At 45.7% G+C, this 18,891-nt stretch overlaps 1 protein-coding gene across 2 annotated transcripts in view; it reads right to left on the bottom strand.

Annotated features, from left to right (window-relative positions):
* Positions 1-536: 536 nt before the first annotated feature.
* Positions 537-18,891, bottom strand: part of LOC148149526 (uncharacterized) — a 60,985-nt gene continuing 42,630 nt past the window's right edge. For both annotated transcript variants that reach the window (XR_015757795.1, XM_087989502.1), the window contains exons 3-4: positions 13,310-13,446; positions 537-645 (exon numbers count right to left, since the gene is read on the bottom strand). Coding sequence is in view for 1 of the 2 variants with exons in the window: in XM_087989502.1 (XP_087845628.1) it covers positions 13,420-13,446 (27 nt within the window). In the remaining variant the exon portion in view is untranslated. The remainder of the gene's footprint in view (positions 646-13,309; positions 13,447-18,891) is intronic.

The following is an 18,891-nucleotide window of genomic DNA, read 5'->3' as shown; positions in this document are numbered from 1 at the left end:
ACCGAAATAAAGCACGTTGTAGACACTGAAGCAAGTCACAGCGTTAGGGATGGTAGTCTGGAATGCAGTATGTTTCAAATATGTGGAGGGACGATCGGGAATGGAGCAGGTTACAGGGGCAATTACTGTTATATGAGTTAAAAATGACTGAAGACACTGGTGCATAAGCCATGCCATAGATACAGTGTTGCAGAGTAATGAGTCTTAGTACAGTATTCGAGGGAGAACACAGAACAGAAAGATCCCAGGCAGCATTCACAACCTCTCATCGGAGGCCTGCTTTAATCTCTGTTGTCCTGATGCTCACTAAGACAGCGCAGGCCTGGATTGATAACTCTGAACTCCCAATGCTGTCTCAGTGCAACATAAGTTAAAGTAGATGTGGTGATTGAGCATGGTGTGTGTCTATACTGTGCTCCCCATCCAGTACTGTATCTATATCATGTCTTGTTAGCCAATGTTTGGAGCCCTCTCACTGCTCCCTTCTCTGTGCACTGTGAGTGATCTTACCTCACTGCAGGATTTATTGAAGGCTCCAGATCTCCCTGCCCTTTGTCTCTCTGGTTGACCAACCATCTTCAATGAGGTGATGGATGAGACACACAGCAATTGGGAAGTCTATTGAGTCAGTAACTTCCTGAGAACCTACAGGAGGCAGAGAAGTAGACAGAATGGTAAATTAGACTGATGCAGTGAGGGTTACACAAGGAGAATGGAAATGAGCCCCACAGATATCTGAAAAATCCCAAACTCCATCCCTGGCCTGTGCTGTTGCGTCTCTCTGGAGTGGAGAATTCTGTTGGCTCAGGATCTGGAGTAGCTGCAAGAGTGAGAGACGTTGACAGAGGCAGCAATTAGACCCACACAGTGAGGGATACCACATGGAGAGAGACTGAGTGATATCACCGGAGTGCTGGAAGACTTCAGGATCACACAATCATGTTGGAAGAATGGGTTGAGCTTCATGTGTCAGTGCTCAGGGATGAGCAACCAGTGAGCAGGTGAAGTGATGGCCTAGTAACATTATTGTTAGGGCATTTGTCCAAAATCACTGCTATCGTTCAGGGGAGGCAGGTTTGAATCCCATCATAAGATAAGGTGGAATTCAAAATCAATAGTTTTAAAAATAGTAATTAACAATCCATAAACAAATATGAAACCATTGCTGATGTACAAAAATCCCAATCCCTTATATTAGATTCTATACAGTGTGGAAACAGGCCTTTCAGCCCAAGAGTAACCCACTCAGACCCATCACCCTCGACCTAATACACCTAACACTATGGGCAATTTAGCATGGCCAATTCGCCTGACCTGGGCATCTTGGGACTGTGGGAGGAAACCAGTGCATCCGGAGGCAATTCATGCAGACACGGGGAGAATGTGCAAACTCCACACAGTTGCCCGCGGCTGGAATCGAACCTGGGACCCTGGTGCTGTGATACAGGAGTGTTAATCACTGAGCCACCGTGCCGCCCACTTGTCCTTTCGACAACAAGATTGATCATCCTCACGTGGTCTGCACGACATACCCACAGCAAAGTGTTTGCCTCTCAATTGCCCTCTGAAATGGCCAAGCAAGCTACTCAGCTCAAGGGCAGCTAGGGCTGGGCAAGAAAGGCTGGTCAGCCAGAGACACCCACTTCCCCTACCTGATTTTAAAAAAAATCTAATAGGATGGTCCCACCGCAACCGTACTGGGACCAGTGTCCTGGCCAATCATGTCAGTAGGTTTATTGCCAGGGCTTTAAACTGACAGAGAGAATGCAGGGACAGGGTCCAGGTGAAAGGAGCTTTCCAAATCCAAAGAGAAAAGGTGAAGCATCGGAACAGTATGGGGATGTGGCTGAAGGCAATCAGAAAGGAACAGGATGGGACAGCGATTAACTAAAACTGTACATCAGGGAATAGGTTTGTGACAGGAAATTGTGGGAGAGAGTAAGTTATGTTTTTTTTTGAATGGACGAAGTCTGATCAATAAGGCAGATGGATGTGTGACACTGAGACAGAAGAGGTTTAGACACCAGAGAGATATGGTTACAGGGTGAACAAAAGGTGGACATAAATATTCAATGAATCACAATCTTGCGGAAACTCAGGCAAAATGGGTAACACTAAGAAAGGCATGACAGAGAAAGCATTTGGTCTTAGATCATGAAGTAGAGTCAGTCTGAATGTAAATTCTGGCTACGACTTGCCAAGGACACAAGCAGTAGAACAGTTTTAGCCACCAAACAGCATTCCGTTGCTCATCACTGCATTACACAGGAACGCATTGGAATTTTTTTAACAAACACATTGTGATAATTTTGGGAAACATCAATATTCACAAAATCTGGGACAGTCACACTGGCAAGAGTGATATTGGAAGAGGAGTTCAGAGAATTAGTTTTCAGTGTTTCTTTGAATAACAAATTGTGCGACTGGCGAGGGACATAACTATCTCAGAGCGACCGTTGTGTGATGAAACGTAGTGAATGAGTAATGTCACCTGGAGAGATCCTCTGCGAAATTGTGATAAAGTGCAGTTTAAAGAAATATAAAGTTTTAAAGTGAATCACAGAAAGGACAAGCTACAACTAGAAACAAAAACAGCCAATTACATGAGTTTGAGAGGAGAACTGACCAAGGTCAACAGGCTAAACAGACTGAAATATGTGTCTGTAAATGAACAGTGGAAAACATCTGAAGGAGCAGTATAAAACACTCAACAAAAGGACATTCCACTGAAACAGACAAATCCTCAGCAGGAAATCCCCATCGGTCCCTCCCTCAAGTAAAAAGGATCATATTAGATTAACGGGCTTAGAGGATCACCAAAAAGTACTTAAAATTCTGAAGTGAGGGAATGTTTTAGGAGTAAGTTTTAAAGGGATTTCAAAGGGTCTGCTCGCAGGAGGAGGCCAGGTGGAAGAGGGAATAATTGTCAAGGTTTTATGTCACAAAAGGAACCGGGAGAGCTGAAGGTGCTGGAGGTGGTGAGAGTTACAGAGAGTGGTCAGGGCCTGAACGGTGTTACAAAGCCAGTACGGATTGCTGCAGCTGGAGGGGTTTGCAGAGGTAGGGAGGGATACATGTATTTTTATTTATTCATTCATGGGATAAGGGTGTCACTGATTGGACCAACATTCTTTGCCCCATTGCTAATTACCCAGAGTATAGCATAGAGTCAGCCATATTGCTGTGGGTCTGGTGTCACGTGCAGGCCAGACCAGGTTAGAATGTCAGATGTTCTTCTCTAAAGGACACAAGTGAACCAGATGAGTACTTCCTACTGGTCAACAATGCTTTTATGGTGGCCTCACCAATGTCTTGTACAGATACAACATGACATCCCAACTCTTACTCTAAATGCTCTGCCCAAAGAAGGTAACCATCCCAAACACCTGCTTCACCAACCTGTCCACCTGTGATACCACTTTCAGAGAAGTGTGTACCTGCATCCCTGGGTCTCTGACTGACACTACCCAGGGCCCGAACATTAACTGTACAAGTCCCACCCTGGTTAGTTTCACCAAAATGGAACACTTCACATTATCTAATTAAAGTCCATCTGCTATTCTTCACCTACTATCCCAGTGTCCTCTTCGTCCTGTTGTATCACAGATAACTTTCTTCACTGTCCACTTTACCAACAATTTCAGTGTCACTCAAAAATCTTAGTTACCACAAAACCAATATTCCCATCCAAACCGTTTATCCAAATGACAAACAACAGTGGACCCACTCCACCGCTGGTCACATGCCTCCAGTCAGAAAAACAATATGTCTCCCATCACCCTCTATCTCCAATCATCAAGCCCAATTTTGTATCCAATTCACTAGCTCCTCCTGAATGCCATATCCTTTTACATTGATCTGAGCTTATTACCCAGTTTACCATACAGAACGTAGAACACAGAACAGTACAGCACAAGACCCTTCGGCCATGATGCCATGCTATTTTTTACCCGACTGTAAGATCAAACTACCTTACATAACCTTCATTTTACTATCATCCATGTGCCTATCCAAGAGTCTATTAAATGTCCGCTCCACCCACCCACCACTCTCTGTGTAAAGAACCTACATCTGAAATCTCCCCTTACCCATCCTCCAATCACCTTAAAATTATGCCCCCTTGTACCATGCATGCCATGGGATAAAGAGGACTCTCACTATTCACTCTATCTATGCCTCACACCATCTTGTTAACCTCTACCAAGTCTCCCCTCACCCTTCTTCACTCCAATGAGAAAAGCCTTAGCTCCCTCAACCTTTCTTCATAAGACATGCTCTCCAGTCCAGGCAGTATCCTGGTAAATTTCCTCTTTACCCTCTCTAAAGCTTCCACATCCTTCCTGTAACGAAGGGACCAAAACTGAACACAATATTCTAATCGGGGTCTAAACAGGGCTCTATAGGCCTGCAGCATAACCTCATGGCTTTAAAACCCCCAGCTAATGAAAGCCAATACAACATATTTCTTCTAAACAACACTATCAGCATGGGTGGTAAACTTGACGTATCCGTGTTCATGAAATCCAAGATCCATCTGTTCCTCCACACTATTCAATATTCTGTCTTTACTCCTGTATTCTGTATTCAAGTCTCACCTTCCAAAATGCAGCACTTCACACTTTTCCAGATTTGACTTCATCTGCCACTTCTCAGCCCAGCTCTACATCCTGTCAATGTCCCATTGCAACCTCCAACAGACATCCACACTATTCACCACTCCACCAACCTTCGTGTCATTGGCAAACTTACTTACCCAGTCTTCCACTCACACATCCAAGTCATCCAGAAATCACAAAGAGCAGAGATTTTTTGACCTCTCTCTGCAGAAAACCCTCTGGTCACCGAGCTCCAGGCTGAATGATTTCCATCTGTCATCACCCTCTCTCTTCTATGGGCCAGGAATTCTGTATCCAGACAGGCAGGTTTCCATGTATCCCATACTCTGTACTTTCTAAATGAGCCACAAATGTTTTGTCACATTCTCAAAGGATTCAATAAGATTTGTGAGACATGACCTGTCCCTTACAAAGCCAAGCTGACTTTCTCTAATCAAACTATGGTTTTCCAAGGAATCATAAATCCTGGCTCCTCGAGTCCTCTCCAATAATCTGCACATCACAGACAGAAGACTGACAGGTCTGTGATTCCCAGGAATATCTCTATTCCCTTTCTTGAACAACGCATGCCTGATTCACCTAACCAGCACATCTTTGGGCTGTGGATGGAAACCGGAGCACCTGTCGGAAACCCACACAGACACGGAGAGAATGTGCAAACACCACACAGATAGTCGCCTGGGGCTGGAATCGAAATCGCATCCCTGGTGCTGTGAGGCAGCAGTGCTAACCACTGAGCCACCGTGCTGGCCCATGTAACTCTCTAGATCCCTGCTTCTGATCCTTGGATCCTCAACGTTAAGTTATTTTCCTTCTTCCTCTTGACTAGATGTCCTACATCGCTTGGAACCTTGTCAAATGCTTTGCTGAATTTCATGTAGACAACATTGACTGCTCTGCCTTCATCTATTTCTTGGCCAACTCCTCAAAGAGTCAATCCAGTGTGTGAAGCACGGTTTCCCACTCACAAAGCCATGCTGACTATCTCTAATCAGCCCTTGCCTTTCCAAATATATGTCGCTCCTTTCTCTCAGAATCTCCTCCAACAACCTCCCCAGCACTGGGATCACGGGGCTGTAATTTCCTGGTGTTTCCCTGCAGTCCTTTAGTGATGGAATACCATTAGTCACCCTCCAGTCTTCCGGTACCTCACTGTGTCTGTTGATAATATAAATATCTCTGTTAGGGACACTGCAATCTCTTCCCTAGCTTCCCAAAATATTCAAGGATAGACCTAATGAGCTACTGAGGATTGATCTACCTTTATTTGTTTTAAGATTCCAGCATTTTTCTTCTCTGTTGTGGATTATTTCCAAGACATCACTATTTATTTCCCCAAGTTCCTGAACTTCTATGTCTTTCTCCACAGTAAATTCTGACAAGATTGTTTTGTCTAATATCTCAACCACATCCTGATAGTTAAGATGCCTGTTCTCTACCAAGTTACTCCTTAACCCGAACTGAAACTTGTGTAAAGGTTTCTGAAAATTAAAATAAACCGTATCCTCGGTACAACCACTCCTCCACCCGTATCTATTCTGCCATTTATATTCACACGAATAAAAATACAATCCAACAGGCTCAAAAACACATTGTCTTTTTATTAATTGCGTTTCTGAGGGTCTAGTTATTGTTTATTGACATATCCTTTCTAATACATTCCAGCTCCCGACCTACTGTCAGGCTAACGAACACTGTTTGGTTTCAGACTGGCAGCAGAAGAGGTTATGGAAGTTCTTGTTTATCAATCTGAAAAAGGTAGCTTAGAGGTTCAACAGGTAATAGAGGCTTTGGAAATAGGGGGGGTCGTGGGGACTGAAGGATATTATGGAGATAGGGAGTGCTGTGGGGACTGTATGAGATTATGGACATAGAGAATGCAGTGGTGACCGAAGAACATTATGGAGATAGGGAGTGTTGTGGGGCCTGAAAGAGGCCAAAGTGGTCTGGAGGTCTGTTGGGACTGAAGTAGGTTGCACAGATCAGGAGGATCATGGGGATTAAAGGAGGTTGCTCTGAACAGGAGGGAAGTCGGGTCTGGATGAGACTATGGAGGTAAGGAGGGTCGTAGGGCCTTTTGGAGGTTATGGAGTTAGGGATGTTTGTGGGGAATGATTCAGGTTTCATGGACAGGAAAATCTTGAGGACTGAAGGAGTTTATGGAGATAGGGAGGGCTGTGGGAACTGAAGGGGCTTACACACGTAGGGAGGACTGTGGGGACATGAGGGAGGTTATGGAGATAGTAAGTTTATAGAGAAGAACAGGAACGAAGTGCAGGTATCGACCATTTGACCACAGAGTCGGTCCCACCATTCAATATGATCACGACTGATCATCTAACCCAGGTAAAAACAATGACTGCAGATGCTGGAAACCAGATTCTGGATCAGTGGTGCTGGAAGAGCACAGCAATTCAGGCAGCATCCGAGGATAGGCAAAATCGACGTTTCGGGCAAAAGCCCTTCATCAGGAATGAAGGGCTTTTGCCCGAAACGTCGATTTTGCCTATCCTCGGATGCTGCCTGAATTGCTGTGCTCTTCCAGCACCACTGATCATCTAACCCAGTAGAGTATTCCTGCTTTCACACCTTACTCTGATATTATAGTGACCACTGGCATTTAGTGATGCAGCGGGCTGCAGTAACTGGGACGGGGGTGTGTCTTACTGAGAATAGGAGGGTTGTGGAAGCTGGAACAGGGGACAGGTGCAGGGAAGGTTTTAGGAATGGGAGGACTTTACATGGATTTGAAGGAATGCAGGGATGGGATGTGGTAACAATCACAGGAAGGATTTTGGGAGCTCGATCTGAGACGGGTACAGCTGAGAACAGAAGGGAATCAAAGAGTCAGGGCAGGCAGGGACAAGGTAGGACTAATAAATTAAACTGCATTTATTTCAATGCAAGGGACCTAACAGGGAAGGCAGATGAACACAGGGCATGTATAGGAACATGGGACTGGGATATCATAGCAATTACAGAAACATGGCTCAGGGATGGGCAGGACTGGTAGCTTAATGTTCCAGGATACAAATGCTACAGGAAGGATAGAAAGGGAGGCAACAGAGGAGGGGGAGTGGCATTTTTGATAAGGGATAGTATTACAGCTGTGTTGAGGGAGGCTATTCCCAGAAATACATCCAGGGAAGTTATTTAGGTGGAACTGAGAAATAAGAAAGGGATGATCACCTTATTGGGATTGTATTGTCGACCCCCCAATAGTCAGAGGGAAATTGAGAAACAAACTTGTAAGGAGATCTCAGCTATATGTAAGAATAATAGGGTAGGTATGGTAGGGGATTTTAACTTTCCAAACATCGACTGGGACTGCCATAATGTTAAAGGTTTAGACGGAGAGGAATTTCTTAAGTGTGTACAAGACAATTTTCTGATTCAGTATGTGGATGTACCTACTAGAGAAGATGCAAAACTTGGCCTACTCTTGGGAAATAAGGCAGGGCAGGTGACTGAGCTGTCAGTGGGGGAGCACTTCGGGGCCAGCGACCATAATTCTATTTGTTTTAAAATAGTGATGGAAAAGGATAGACCAGATCTAAAAGTTGAAGTGCTAAATTGGAGAAAGGCCACTTTTATGGTATTAGGCAAGAACAACACGGTGGCACAGTGGTTAGCACTGCTGCCTCACACCGCAAGAGACCCAGGTTCAATTCCCGCCTCAGGCGACTGGCTGTGTGGAGTTTGCACATTCTCCCCGTGTCTGGGTGGGTTTCCTCCAGGTGCTCCAGTTTCGTCCCACAGCTTAGGTGAACTGGCCACGCTAAATTGCCCGTAGTGTTAGGTGCAGAGGTAAATGTAGGGGAATGGGTCTGGGTCGGTGGGGACTTGTTGGGCCGAAGGGCCTGTTTCCAAACTGTAAGTAATCTAAACTTTCGAAAGCTGACTGAAGGCAGATGTTCGCAGGTAAAGGGACGGCTGGAAAATGTGAAGCCTTCAGAAATGAGATAACAAGAATCCAGAGAAAGTATATTCCTGTCAGGGTGAAAGGGAAGGCTGGTAGGTACATAGAATGCTAGATGACTAAAGAAATTGAGGGATTGGTTCAGAAAAAGAAGGAAACATATGTCAGGTATAGACAGAATAGATCGAGTGAATCCTTGGCAGAGAAAAATAAAGTAGGAGTATACTTAAGAGGGAAATCAGGAGGGCAAAACGGGGACATGAGATAGCTTTGGCAAATAGAATTAAGGGCAATTGAGAGGGTTTTCACAAATATATTAAGGACAAAAGGGTAACTAGGGAGAGAATAGGTCCCCTCAAAGATCAGCAGGTCAGGCAGCATCTAGGGAACAGGAGAATCGACGTTTGGGGCATTAGCCCTTCTTCAGGAATGAGGAAAGTTGGTCCAGCAGGCTAAGATAAAAGATAGGGAGGAGGGACTTGGGGGAGGGGCGTCGGAAATGTGATGGGTGGAAAGAGGTCAAGGTGAGGGTGATAGGTCAGACTGGGGTGGGGGCGGAGAGGTCGGGAAGAAGATTGCAGGTTAGGGAGGCAGTGCTGAATTTGATGGATTTGACTGAGACAGGCTGGGGGGAGGGGAAATGAGGAAACTGGTGAAATCCGAGTTCATCCCTTGTGGTTGGAGGGTTCCTAGCCGGAAGATGAGGCGTTCTTCCTCCAACCGTCGTTTCGCTGTGGTCTGACGATGGAGGAGTCCAAAGACCTGCATATCCTTGGTGGAGTGGGAGGGGGAATTGAAATGTTGAGCTACAGGTTGGTTGGTCTGGGTGTCCCAGAGGTGTTCCCTGAAACGCTCCGCAAGTAGGCGGCCCGTCTCCCCAATATAGAGGAGGCCACATCGGATGCAAAGGATGCAATAGATGATATGTGTGGAGGTACAGGTGAATCTGTGGCGGATATGGAAGTTTCCTTTGGGGCCTTGGAGGGAGGTGAGGGGGGAGGTGTGGGCGCAAGTCTTGCACCTCCTGCGGTTGCAGGGGAAGGTGCCGGGAGTGGAGGTTGGGTTGGTGGGGGGTGTGGATCTGACGAGGGAGTCACGGAGGGAGTGGTCTTTACGGAATGCTGATAGGGGAGGGGAGGGAAATATATCCTTGGTGGTGGGGTCCGTTTGGAGGTGGCGGAAATGGCGGCGGATGATGTGCAAAGGATGCAATAGATGATATGTGTGGAGGTACAGGTGAATCTGTGGCGGATATGGAAGTTTCCTTTGGGGCCAAAGGATGCAATAGATGATATGTGTGGAGGTACAGGTGAATCTGTGGCGGATATGGAAGTTTCCTTTGGGGCCAAAGGATGCAATAGATGATATGTGTGGAGGTACAGGTGAATCTGTGGCGGATATGGAAGTTTCCTTTGGGGCTCCCGATGTGGCCTCCTCTATATTGGGGAGACGGGCCGCCTACTTGCGGAGCGTTTCAGGGAACACCTCTGGGACACCCGGACCAACCAACCCAACCACCCTGTAGCTCAACATTTCAATTCCCCCTCCCACTCCACCAAGGATATGCAGGTCTTTGGACTCCTCCATCGTCAGACCACAGCGAAACGACGGTTGGAGGAAGAACGCCTCATCTTCCGGCTAGGAACCCTCCAACCACAAGGGATGAACTCGGATTTCACCAGTTTCCTCATTTCCCCTCCCCCCAGCCTGTCTCAGTCAAATCCATCAAATTCAGCACCGCCTTCCTAACCTGCAATCTTCTTCCCGACCTCTCCGCCCCCACCCCAGTCTGACCTATCACCCTCACCTTGACCTCTTTCCACCTATCACATTTCCGACGCCCCTCCCCCAAGTCCCTCCTCCCTATCTTTTATCTTAGCCTGCTGGACCAACTTTCCTCATTCCTGAAGAAGGGCTAATGCCCGAAATGTCGATTCTCCTGTTCCCTAGATGCTGCCTGACCTGCTGCGCTTTTCCAGCAACACATTTCCATCTCTGATCTCCAGCATCTGCAGACCTCACTTTCTCCCCTCAAAGATCAGCAAGGCAGCCTTTGTGTGGAGCCACAGAAAATGGGGGAGATACTAAATGAACATTTTGCATCAGTATTTACTGTGGAAAAGGATTTGGAAGATATAGACTGTAGGGAAATAGATGGTGACATCTTGCAAAATGTCCAGAGGAGGAAGTGCTGGATGTCTTGAAATGGTTAAAGGTAGATAAGTCCCTCGGACCTGATCAGCTGTACCCGAGAACTCTGTGGGAAGCTAGACAAGTGATTGCTGGGCCTCGTGCTGAGATATTTGTATCATCGATAGTCACAGGTGAGGTGCCGGAAGACTGGAGGTTGGCAAACATGGTGCTATATGTTTAAGAAGGACGGTAAAGACAAGCCAGGGAACTATAGACGGGTGAGCCTTAACTCAGCGGTGGGCAAGTTGTTGGAGGGAATCCTGAGGGACAGGATGTACGTGTATTTGGAAAGGCAAGGACTGATTAGGGATAGTCAACATGGCTTTGTGCGTGGGAAATCATGTCTCAAAAACTTGATATAGTTTTTTGAAGAAATAACAAACAAGATTGATGAGGGCAGAGCAGTAGATGTGATCTATATGGACTTCAGTAAGGCGTTCGACAAGGTTCCCCATGGGAGACTGGTTAGCAAGGTTCGATCTCATGGAATACAGGGAGAAGTAGCCATTTGGATACAGAACTGGCTCAAAGGTAGAAGACAGAGGGTGGTGGTGGAGGGTTGTTTTTTCAGACTGGAGGTCTGTGACCAGTGGAGTGCCACAAGGATCGGTGCTGGGCCCTCTACTTTTTGTCATTAACATAAAAGATTTGGATGCGAGCATAAGAGGTACAGTTAGTAAGTTTGCAGATTACACCAAAATTGCATTACATTTCAAATATGTGAAGGGGCTATCGGGAAGCAAGGAGGTTACAGAAATAGGAATTGTTATAGGAATTAAAAATTATTAAAGACAATTGACCACAAGACATGCCATAGATACAGTGTTGCAGAGTAGTGAGTCTCAGTACAATAGAACTTACGTTAGGGGTGGTGATTGAGCCTGGGGTGTGTGTGTGTACTGTGCTCCCCCTCCAGCACTGTATTAATGTCATGTCTTGTGAAGAAGGCTACCTCAGGTTAAAACTGGATCTGGACCAGATGGGCCAATGGGCTGAGAAGTGGCAGATGGAGTTTATTTCAGATAAATGCGAGGTGTTGCATTTTGGGAAAGCAAATCTTAGCAGAACTTATAATACTTAATGGTAAGGTCCTAGGGAGTGTTACTGAACAAAGAGACCTTGGAGTGCAGGTTCATAGCTCCTTGAATGTGAATTCACAGGTAGATAGGATAGTGAAGAAGGTGTTTGATATGCTTTCCTTTGTTGGTCAGAGTATTGAGTACAAGAGTTGGGAGGTCATGTTGCAGCTCTACAGGACGCTGGTTAGGCCACTGTTGGATTATTGCGTGCAATTCTGGTCTCCTTATCGGAAAGATGTTGTGAAACTTGAAAGTGTTCAGAAAAGATTTACAAAGATGTTGCCAGGGTTGGAGGATTTGAGCTACAGGGAGAGGCTGAACAGGCTGGGGTTGTTTTCCCTGGAACGTCGGAGGCTGAGGGGTGACCTTACAGAGGTTTACAAAATTATGAGGGACATGAATAGCATAAATAGACAAAGTTTTTATTCCCTGTGGTCGGCGAGTCCAGACTATCCCAATAAAATAGCTTAGTCCTCCCTGAGTACTGGTAGCAGTGCTCCTGATGCGGTCTCCTCTCCATTAGGGAGACTGGACGCCTCCCAGCAGAGCGCTTTAGGGAACATCTCTGGGACAACCACACCAATCAACCCCACTGACCTGTGTCCCAACATTTCAACTCTCCCTCCCACTCTGCTGAGGACGTGCAGTTCCTGGGCTTCCTCCACCGCCGCATCCTCACCACCCGTGCCTGGAGAAAGAACGCCTCATCTTCCACCTCGGAACACTTCAACCCCAGGGCATCAATGTGGATTTCACCAATTTCCTCATTTCCCCTTCCCCCATCTCACCCCACCTCCAGCCTTCCTTCTCAGCACTGCCCTCATGACCTGTCCTACCGGCCTATCTCCCTTTCCACATATCCACTCCACCCTCATCTCTGACCTATTACCTTTATCCCCACCCCCATTCACCTACTGTACTCTATGCTATTTTCTCCCCATTCCCCACCCCCCTCTCATTTATCTCTCCATCCTGCAGGCTCCCGGCCTCTATTCCTGATGAAAGGCTTTTGCCCGAAACGTCGATTTTCCTGCTTCTCGGATGCTGCCTGGCCTGCCGGGCTTTTCCAGCACCACTCTAATCTAGACTCTGGTTTCCAGCATCTGCAGTCCTTGTTTTTTACTTATTGGAGGAGGAGACTACCGAGATAAGGCATGTTGCAGATACTGAAGCAAGTTACAGGGATAGTGATGTTAGACTGGAATGCAGTACATTTCAAATATGTGAAGGGGCTATTGGGAAGCGAGGAGGTTACAGAAATAGGAATTGTTATAGGAATTAAAAATTATTAAAGACACTGGACCACAAGACATGCCATAGATACAGTGTTGCAGAGTAGTGAGTCTCAGTACAACAGAACTTACATTAGGGGTGGTGACTGACACTGGGGTGTGTGTGCGCACTGTGCTCCCCCTCCAGCACTGTATCAATGTCATGTCTTGTTCACAGATGTTTGGAACCCTCTCATTGCTCTTTGCTCTGTGCACTGTGGGTGACCTTACCTCACTACAGGATTTACTGAAGGCTCCAGATCACCTTTCCCTTTGTCTCTCTCTGGCAGACCAACTGTGTTCAATGTGGTGATGGACAATCTACCACGCAGCTGGGAAGGCTATTGAGTCAGGACCTTCCTGAGTAACTACAGGAGACAGAGAAATAGACAGAATGGAAAATTAAACAGATGCTGTGAGGGTTACACATGGAGAATGGGACTGAGTCCCACAGAGACCTGTAAAATGGAGCGATATTAAGTAATAGTCCCAGATTGCTGGAAGATGTCAGGATCACACAGTCATGTTGGAAGAATGGGTTTAGCTTCATGATGCTCTGGTATCAGTGCTCAGGGATGAGCAGCCAGTGAGCAGGCGAAGTGATGGCTGAGTGGTATTATTGCGAGAGAATGTATCCAAAACCTCAGCTAATGTTCAGGGGAGGCAGGTTTGAATCCCACCATCTGAAATGGAGACATTTGAAATCAATAATTTTAAAAATAATAATTAACAATCCACAAATAAGTATGAGACCAGTGCTGATGTACAACAAATCCAAACACTTGTCCTTTAGAGAAGGACATCTGCCCATCCTCACGTGGTCTGCACGACATCCCCACAGAAAAGTGATTGCCTCTCAATGACCCTCTGAAATGGCCGAGCAAGTTACTCAGCTCAAGAGCAGCTAGGGCTGGGCAAGAAAGGCTGGTCAGCCAGAGACACACACATCCCAGACCTGATTTACAACAATAATCCATTCGGATGGTCCCACTGGAACTGTGCTGCGACCAGGGTCCTGGCCGATCATGTCGGTAGGTTTATGGACAGGGTTTGAAACTGACAGAGAGGATGCAGGGACAGGGTTCAGGTGAAAGGAGCTTTCCAAATCCAAAGGGAAAAGGTGAAGCAATGGAACAGCATGGGAATGTGGCTGAAGACAAGCAGAAAGGAACAGGATGGGACAGAGTTTAACTAAAATTGTACATCAGCAAATAGATTTGTGACAGAAAATTGTGGGAAAGAGTAAGTTCTGTTTTTTGTTTGAAATGGACAACGTCGCTGTCACAAATCCATCTACCTTATTACAAAGCGATAAAAGAGATTTAGACAGCTGGGAGACATGGATACAGTGTGAACAAAAATATTCAGTGGTTCACAATCTTGCAGAGACTCAGGCAAAATGGGTAACCCTAACAATAATGGATTCCAAAGGCATTACAGAGAAAGCATTTGGTCGCAGATCATGAAGTAGAGTCAGTCTGAATGTAAATACTGGCTACTACTTGCCAAGGACACGAGCAGCAGAATAGTTTTAGCCAACGAACAGTATTGCATGACTCATCACTGCATTAAACAGGAACTCATTGGAATTATTTTAACAAAGGTATTATGATAATTTTGGAAACTTTAATCTTCGTATAATCGGGGTCAATCACAAGGACAGCATTGATATTCGAAGAGGAGTTCGGTTAATTTTTTTTCAGTGTTTCTTTGAAAAACACATTGTGCAACTGGCTAGGGACATAAATATCACACAGCGACCGTGTGATGAAACTTAGTGAATGAGTAACGTCACCTGCAGAGATCCTTCGGGAAAATTGTTATAAAGTGCAGTTTAAATAAATATAAAGTTTTAAAGTGAATCACAGAAAGGACAAACTACAACTACAAACAAAAATAGCCAATTACATGAGTTTGAGAGAACTGACCAAGGTAAACAGGCTAAACAGACTGAAACATGTGTCAGTAAATGAACAGTGGAAAACATTTAATGGAATAGTATAAAACACTCAACAAAAGGATATTCCATTGAAACGGTAAAAACCTCAGCAAGAAATCCCCACTGGTCCCTCACTCAGGAAAAAAGGGATCATACTAGATTATGAGGCTGAGAAGATCACCACAAAATACTTAAATCCTGAAGTGAGAGAGTGCTTTAGGTGTAAATGTTAAATGGATTTCAAAGGGTCTGCTAGAAGGAGATTGGCAGTGGGAAGGGGAATGATTGTCAAGGTTTAATGACACAATAGGAACTGGGAGAGGTGAAGGTGCTGGAGGTGGTGAGAGTGTTACAGAGAGTGGTCAGGGTCTGAACGGTGTTACAAAGCCAGTACAGATTGCTGCAGGTGGAGGTGTTTGCAGAGGGAGGGAGGGACATATGTATTTTTATTTATTCATTCATGGGATGTGAGTGTCATTGCCTGGACAAACATTCTTTGACCCGACTGGTAATTATCCAGAGGGCAGCTCAGATCAGCCATATTGCTGTGGATCTGGAGTCACATGATGTCCAGACCAGGTTAGAATGTCAGATGTCCTTCCCTAACTGAGGCAAGTGAACCAGGTGAGTTCTTCCTACTGAACAACAATGTTTTTATGATAGCCTCACCAATGTCTTTTACAGATACACCATGACATCCGAACTCCTCCTCTCAATGCTCTCCCCAATGAAGGTAACCATCCCAAACGCCTGCTTCACCAGCCTGTCTACCTGTGACACCACATTCAAAGAATTGTGTACCTGCATCCCTGGGTCACTGACTGACAACACTACCCAGGGCTCAAACATTAACTGTACAAGTCCCACCCTGGTTGTTTCACCAAAATGGAACACTTCACCTTTATCTAATTAAACTCCATCTGCTATTCTTCAGCCCACTATCCCAGCAGGACTGTTCATCCTGTTGTATCATAGATAATCTTCTCCACTAACCACTTTACCAACAATGTCAGTGACACCCAAGAAGCTTACTTACCAGGAAACCAATACTCCCATTTATCCAAATGACATGCAACAGGGAACCCACTACACTGCTGTTTCCATGCCTCCAGTCAGAAAAACATGTCTCCCACCACCCTCTGTCTCCTACCATCAAGTAATTTTTGTATCCAGTTCACTAGCTTCTCCTGAATGCCATATCCTTTTACACTGATCTGAGCTTATTACCCAGTTTACCATACAGAACGTAGAACACGGAACAGTACAGCCCAAGACCCTTCGGCCATGATGCTATGACAACTTTTTATCCGACTGTAAGATCAAACTAACTTACATACCCTTCGTTTTACTCCTCTCCATGTGTCTGTCTAAGAGTTTATTAAATGTCCCAAATATGTCTTATTTTACTACCACCATTAGCAGTCCATTCAACCACCTACCATTCTCTATCCTCTTATCCATCCTCCAATCACCTTAAAATTATACCCCCTTGTAACAGCCATTTATGCCATAGGAGGAAAAGTCTCTGACTATTCACTCACTCTGTGCCTCTCATCATCTTGTTCACCTCTACCAAGTCACCCCACCTACTTCTTCACTCCAATGAGCAAAGCCTTAGCTCCCTCAACCTTTCTCCATAAGAAATGCCCTCCATTCCAGGCAGCATCCTGGAAAATCTCCTGTGTACGCTCTCTAAATCTTGCATATCCTTCCTGTAAACAGGGGACCAGAACTGAACACAATATTCCAATTGTGGTCTCACCGGGATGCTATAAAGATGCAAAAAAACCTCATGGCTCTTAAAATCGATCCCCTTGCTAAGGAAAGCCAACACAACATATGCCTTTTTAACAACTCCATCAATGTGTGTGGCAACTTGAGGGATCTATGGACACGGACCCCACAATCTCACTGTTCCTCCACACTGCCAAGTATTCTGCCTTTCACCCTGTATTCTGTATTCAAATTCGACCTTCCAGAATGAATCACTTCACACTTTTCCAGATTGAACTCCATCTGCCACTTCCAGCCCAGCTCTGCGTCCTGTCAATGTCCCATTGCAACCTACAACAGCCCTCCACGTTCCCCACCACTCCACCAACCTTGGTGTGATTGGCAAACTTACTAACCCACTCTCCAACATCCACATCCAAGTCATTTATAAAAATCACAGAGAACAGGGTCCCAGAGCCTATTGTTACAGAACACCACTGGTCACTGAGCTCCAGGCTCAATACTGTCCATCTGCTGCCAACCTCTGTCTTCTCTGGGCCATCCGATCCTGTATCCAGACAGACAGATTTCCCTGTATCCCAATCATCCTTCTTTTCTGAATGAAACATCAATGTATTATGTCATATCCTCAAAGAATTCAATAAGGTTTGTGAGGCATGACCTACCCCTCACAAACCCATGCTGACTGTCTCTAATTTAACTATGGTTTTCCAAGTAGTCATAAATCCTGTCTTTAGAGTCCTCGCCAATAATCTGCACTTCACAGACATTAGACTAAATCTGTAATTCCCAGAATTCTACCTCCGTAATATGGTCCAGACTCTACAAATCTTCCCTCCTCTGCCATGTTCCCCAGAAGGGCACTGGAGGGTGGTGGGGGTTACGGAGATAGGGAGGCATATCAGGACACGAGAATTTTGCAGACATTATGAGGGTTGCCGTGCCAAAAGGAGGCTTAAGTAATTGTGAGGTTTCATGGTGATGAAGGCATTTGAGGAGGGAGGGAGGATTGTAGGGAAATGAGAAGTTTCATAGTTTAGGTGCTTTGTTAGGACTGCAAAAGGTTACTGAGTTGGGAAGGGTGTAAGCACTGGTGGATATTACATAAACATGTGGTTTTGGTTGCAATGCAGGAAGCTGGAGAGTATGGGGTCTGAACGAGGTTACACAAATGGGAAGAGTTGGCCGGAGTGGGGGTGGTTACAGAGACAGCAATGGTCTGATCTGGAGCAGAGGACCCAGATTGGGAGGGATGTGGGGACTGGAGGTGGTTTCACAGGGAGGGAGGACCATAGACCCACAGGAGGTTACATAAATGTGGAGAGCTGTAGGGCTGACGGGCTCATGGAGATGGGAATGTTGGGAGGGATAGAGAAGTTTACAGGGATAAGGATGTCTGTAGGACATGGCTGGATCACAGACAGAGAGTGTTTTAGGGAGCTGAGCAGATTACAGAGATAAAGAGGTTTGTATCGACTGGAAGAACAAACAGAGATATGCAGGGTAGTCGTGACTGAAGATGTTTATAGACATAGGAAGGCTTAGGTTCTAGGGGTTATGGAGGCTGTGGAATCTGGAATTTTCAGAGATTGGGATAACAATTTTGGTCAGAGACAGTTTCACAGATAAGGGAGCATAGCACAAACAGGAGGAAGTTGTAGGGGAGGGTGACGTTTAAACAGATAGTGGTGTAAGAGCTGGACAAGGTTATGAAGATGGGTAGATTGTGGAGACACAGGAGGAGCTTACATTGACATGGGGGTGATAGTGACAGGAGGATGTTAAATAGATAGTGGGTTTTGTAGGGACTGGATTGGGAGAGGCACAGGCATGGAATGAGTTTGACAGATCAGGAATACTGCAGAGACCGGAGAGGATTACACTGATAGGGATGGTGGTCGGGTCTCCACAGACTGTTTAGGGAATGGAAGAGATTTGGTAGACAGGGAGGGATGTAAGAGCTGCAGGAGCTTATGGAGAGTTGAAGAGTTGGAGCAATTTGCAGAGGTAGGTTTCTCAGACAGGAGTAGGTTATAGATAGTGAGGGTTGTGTGGTCTGAGTAAGTCAAAAAGAGGAGGGTTTTCGCGTCTGGAAGAGGTTACACTGACAGGGACAGTTGAAGAGACTGAAGCAAAAATG

The sequence above is a fragment of the Chiloscyllium plagiosum genome, unplaced genomic scaffold (assembly GCF_037043375.1).
Source record: "Chiloscyllium plagiosum isolate Xiang-an unplaced genomic scaffold, Cpla_swu_hap1 HiC_scaffold_8, whole genome shotgun sequence".
NCBI lineage: Eukaryota > Metazoa > Chordata > Chondrichthyes > Orectolobiformes > Hemiscylliidae > Chiloscyllium > Chiloscyllium plagiosum.
The sequence above is the reverse complement of the archived record's forward strand: the minus strand, read 5'-3'. Positions and strand labels throughout refer to the sequence as shown.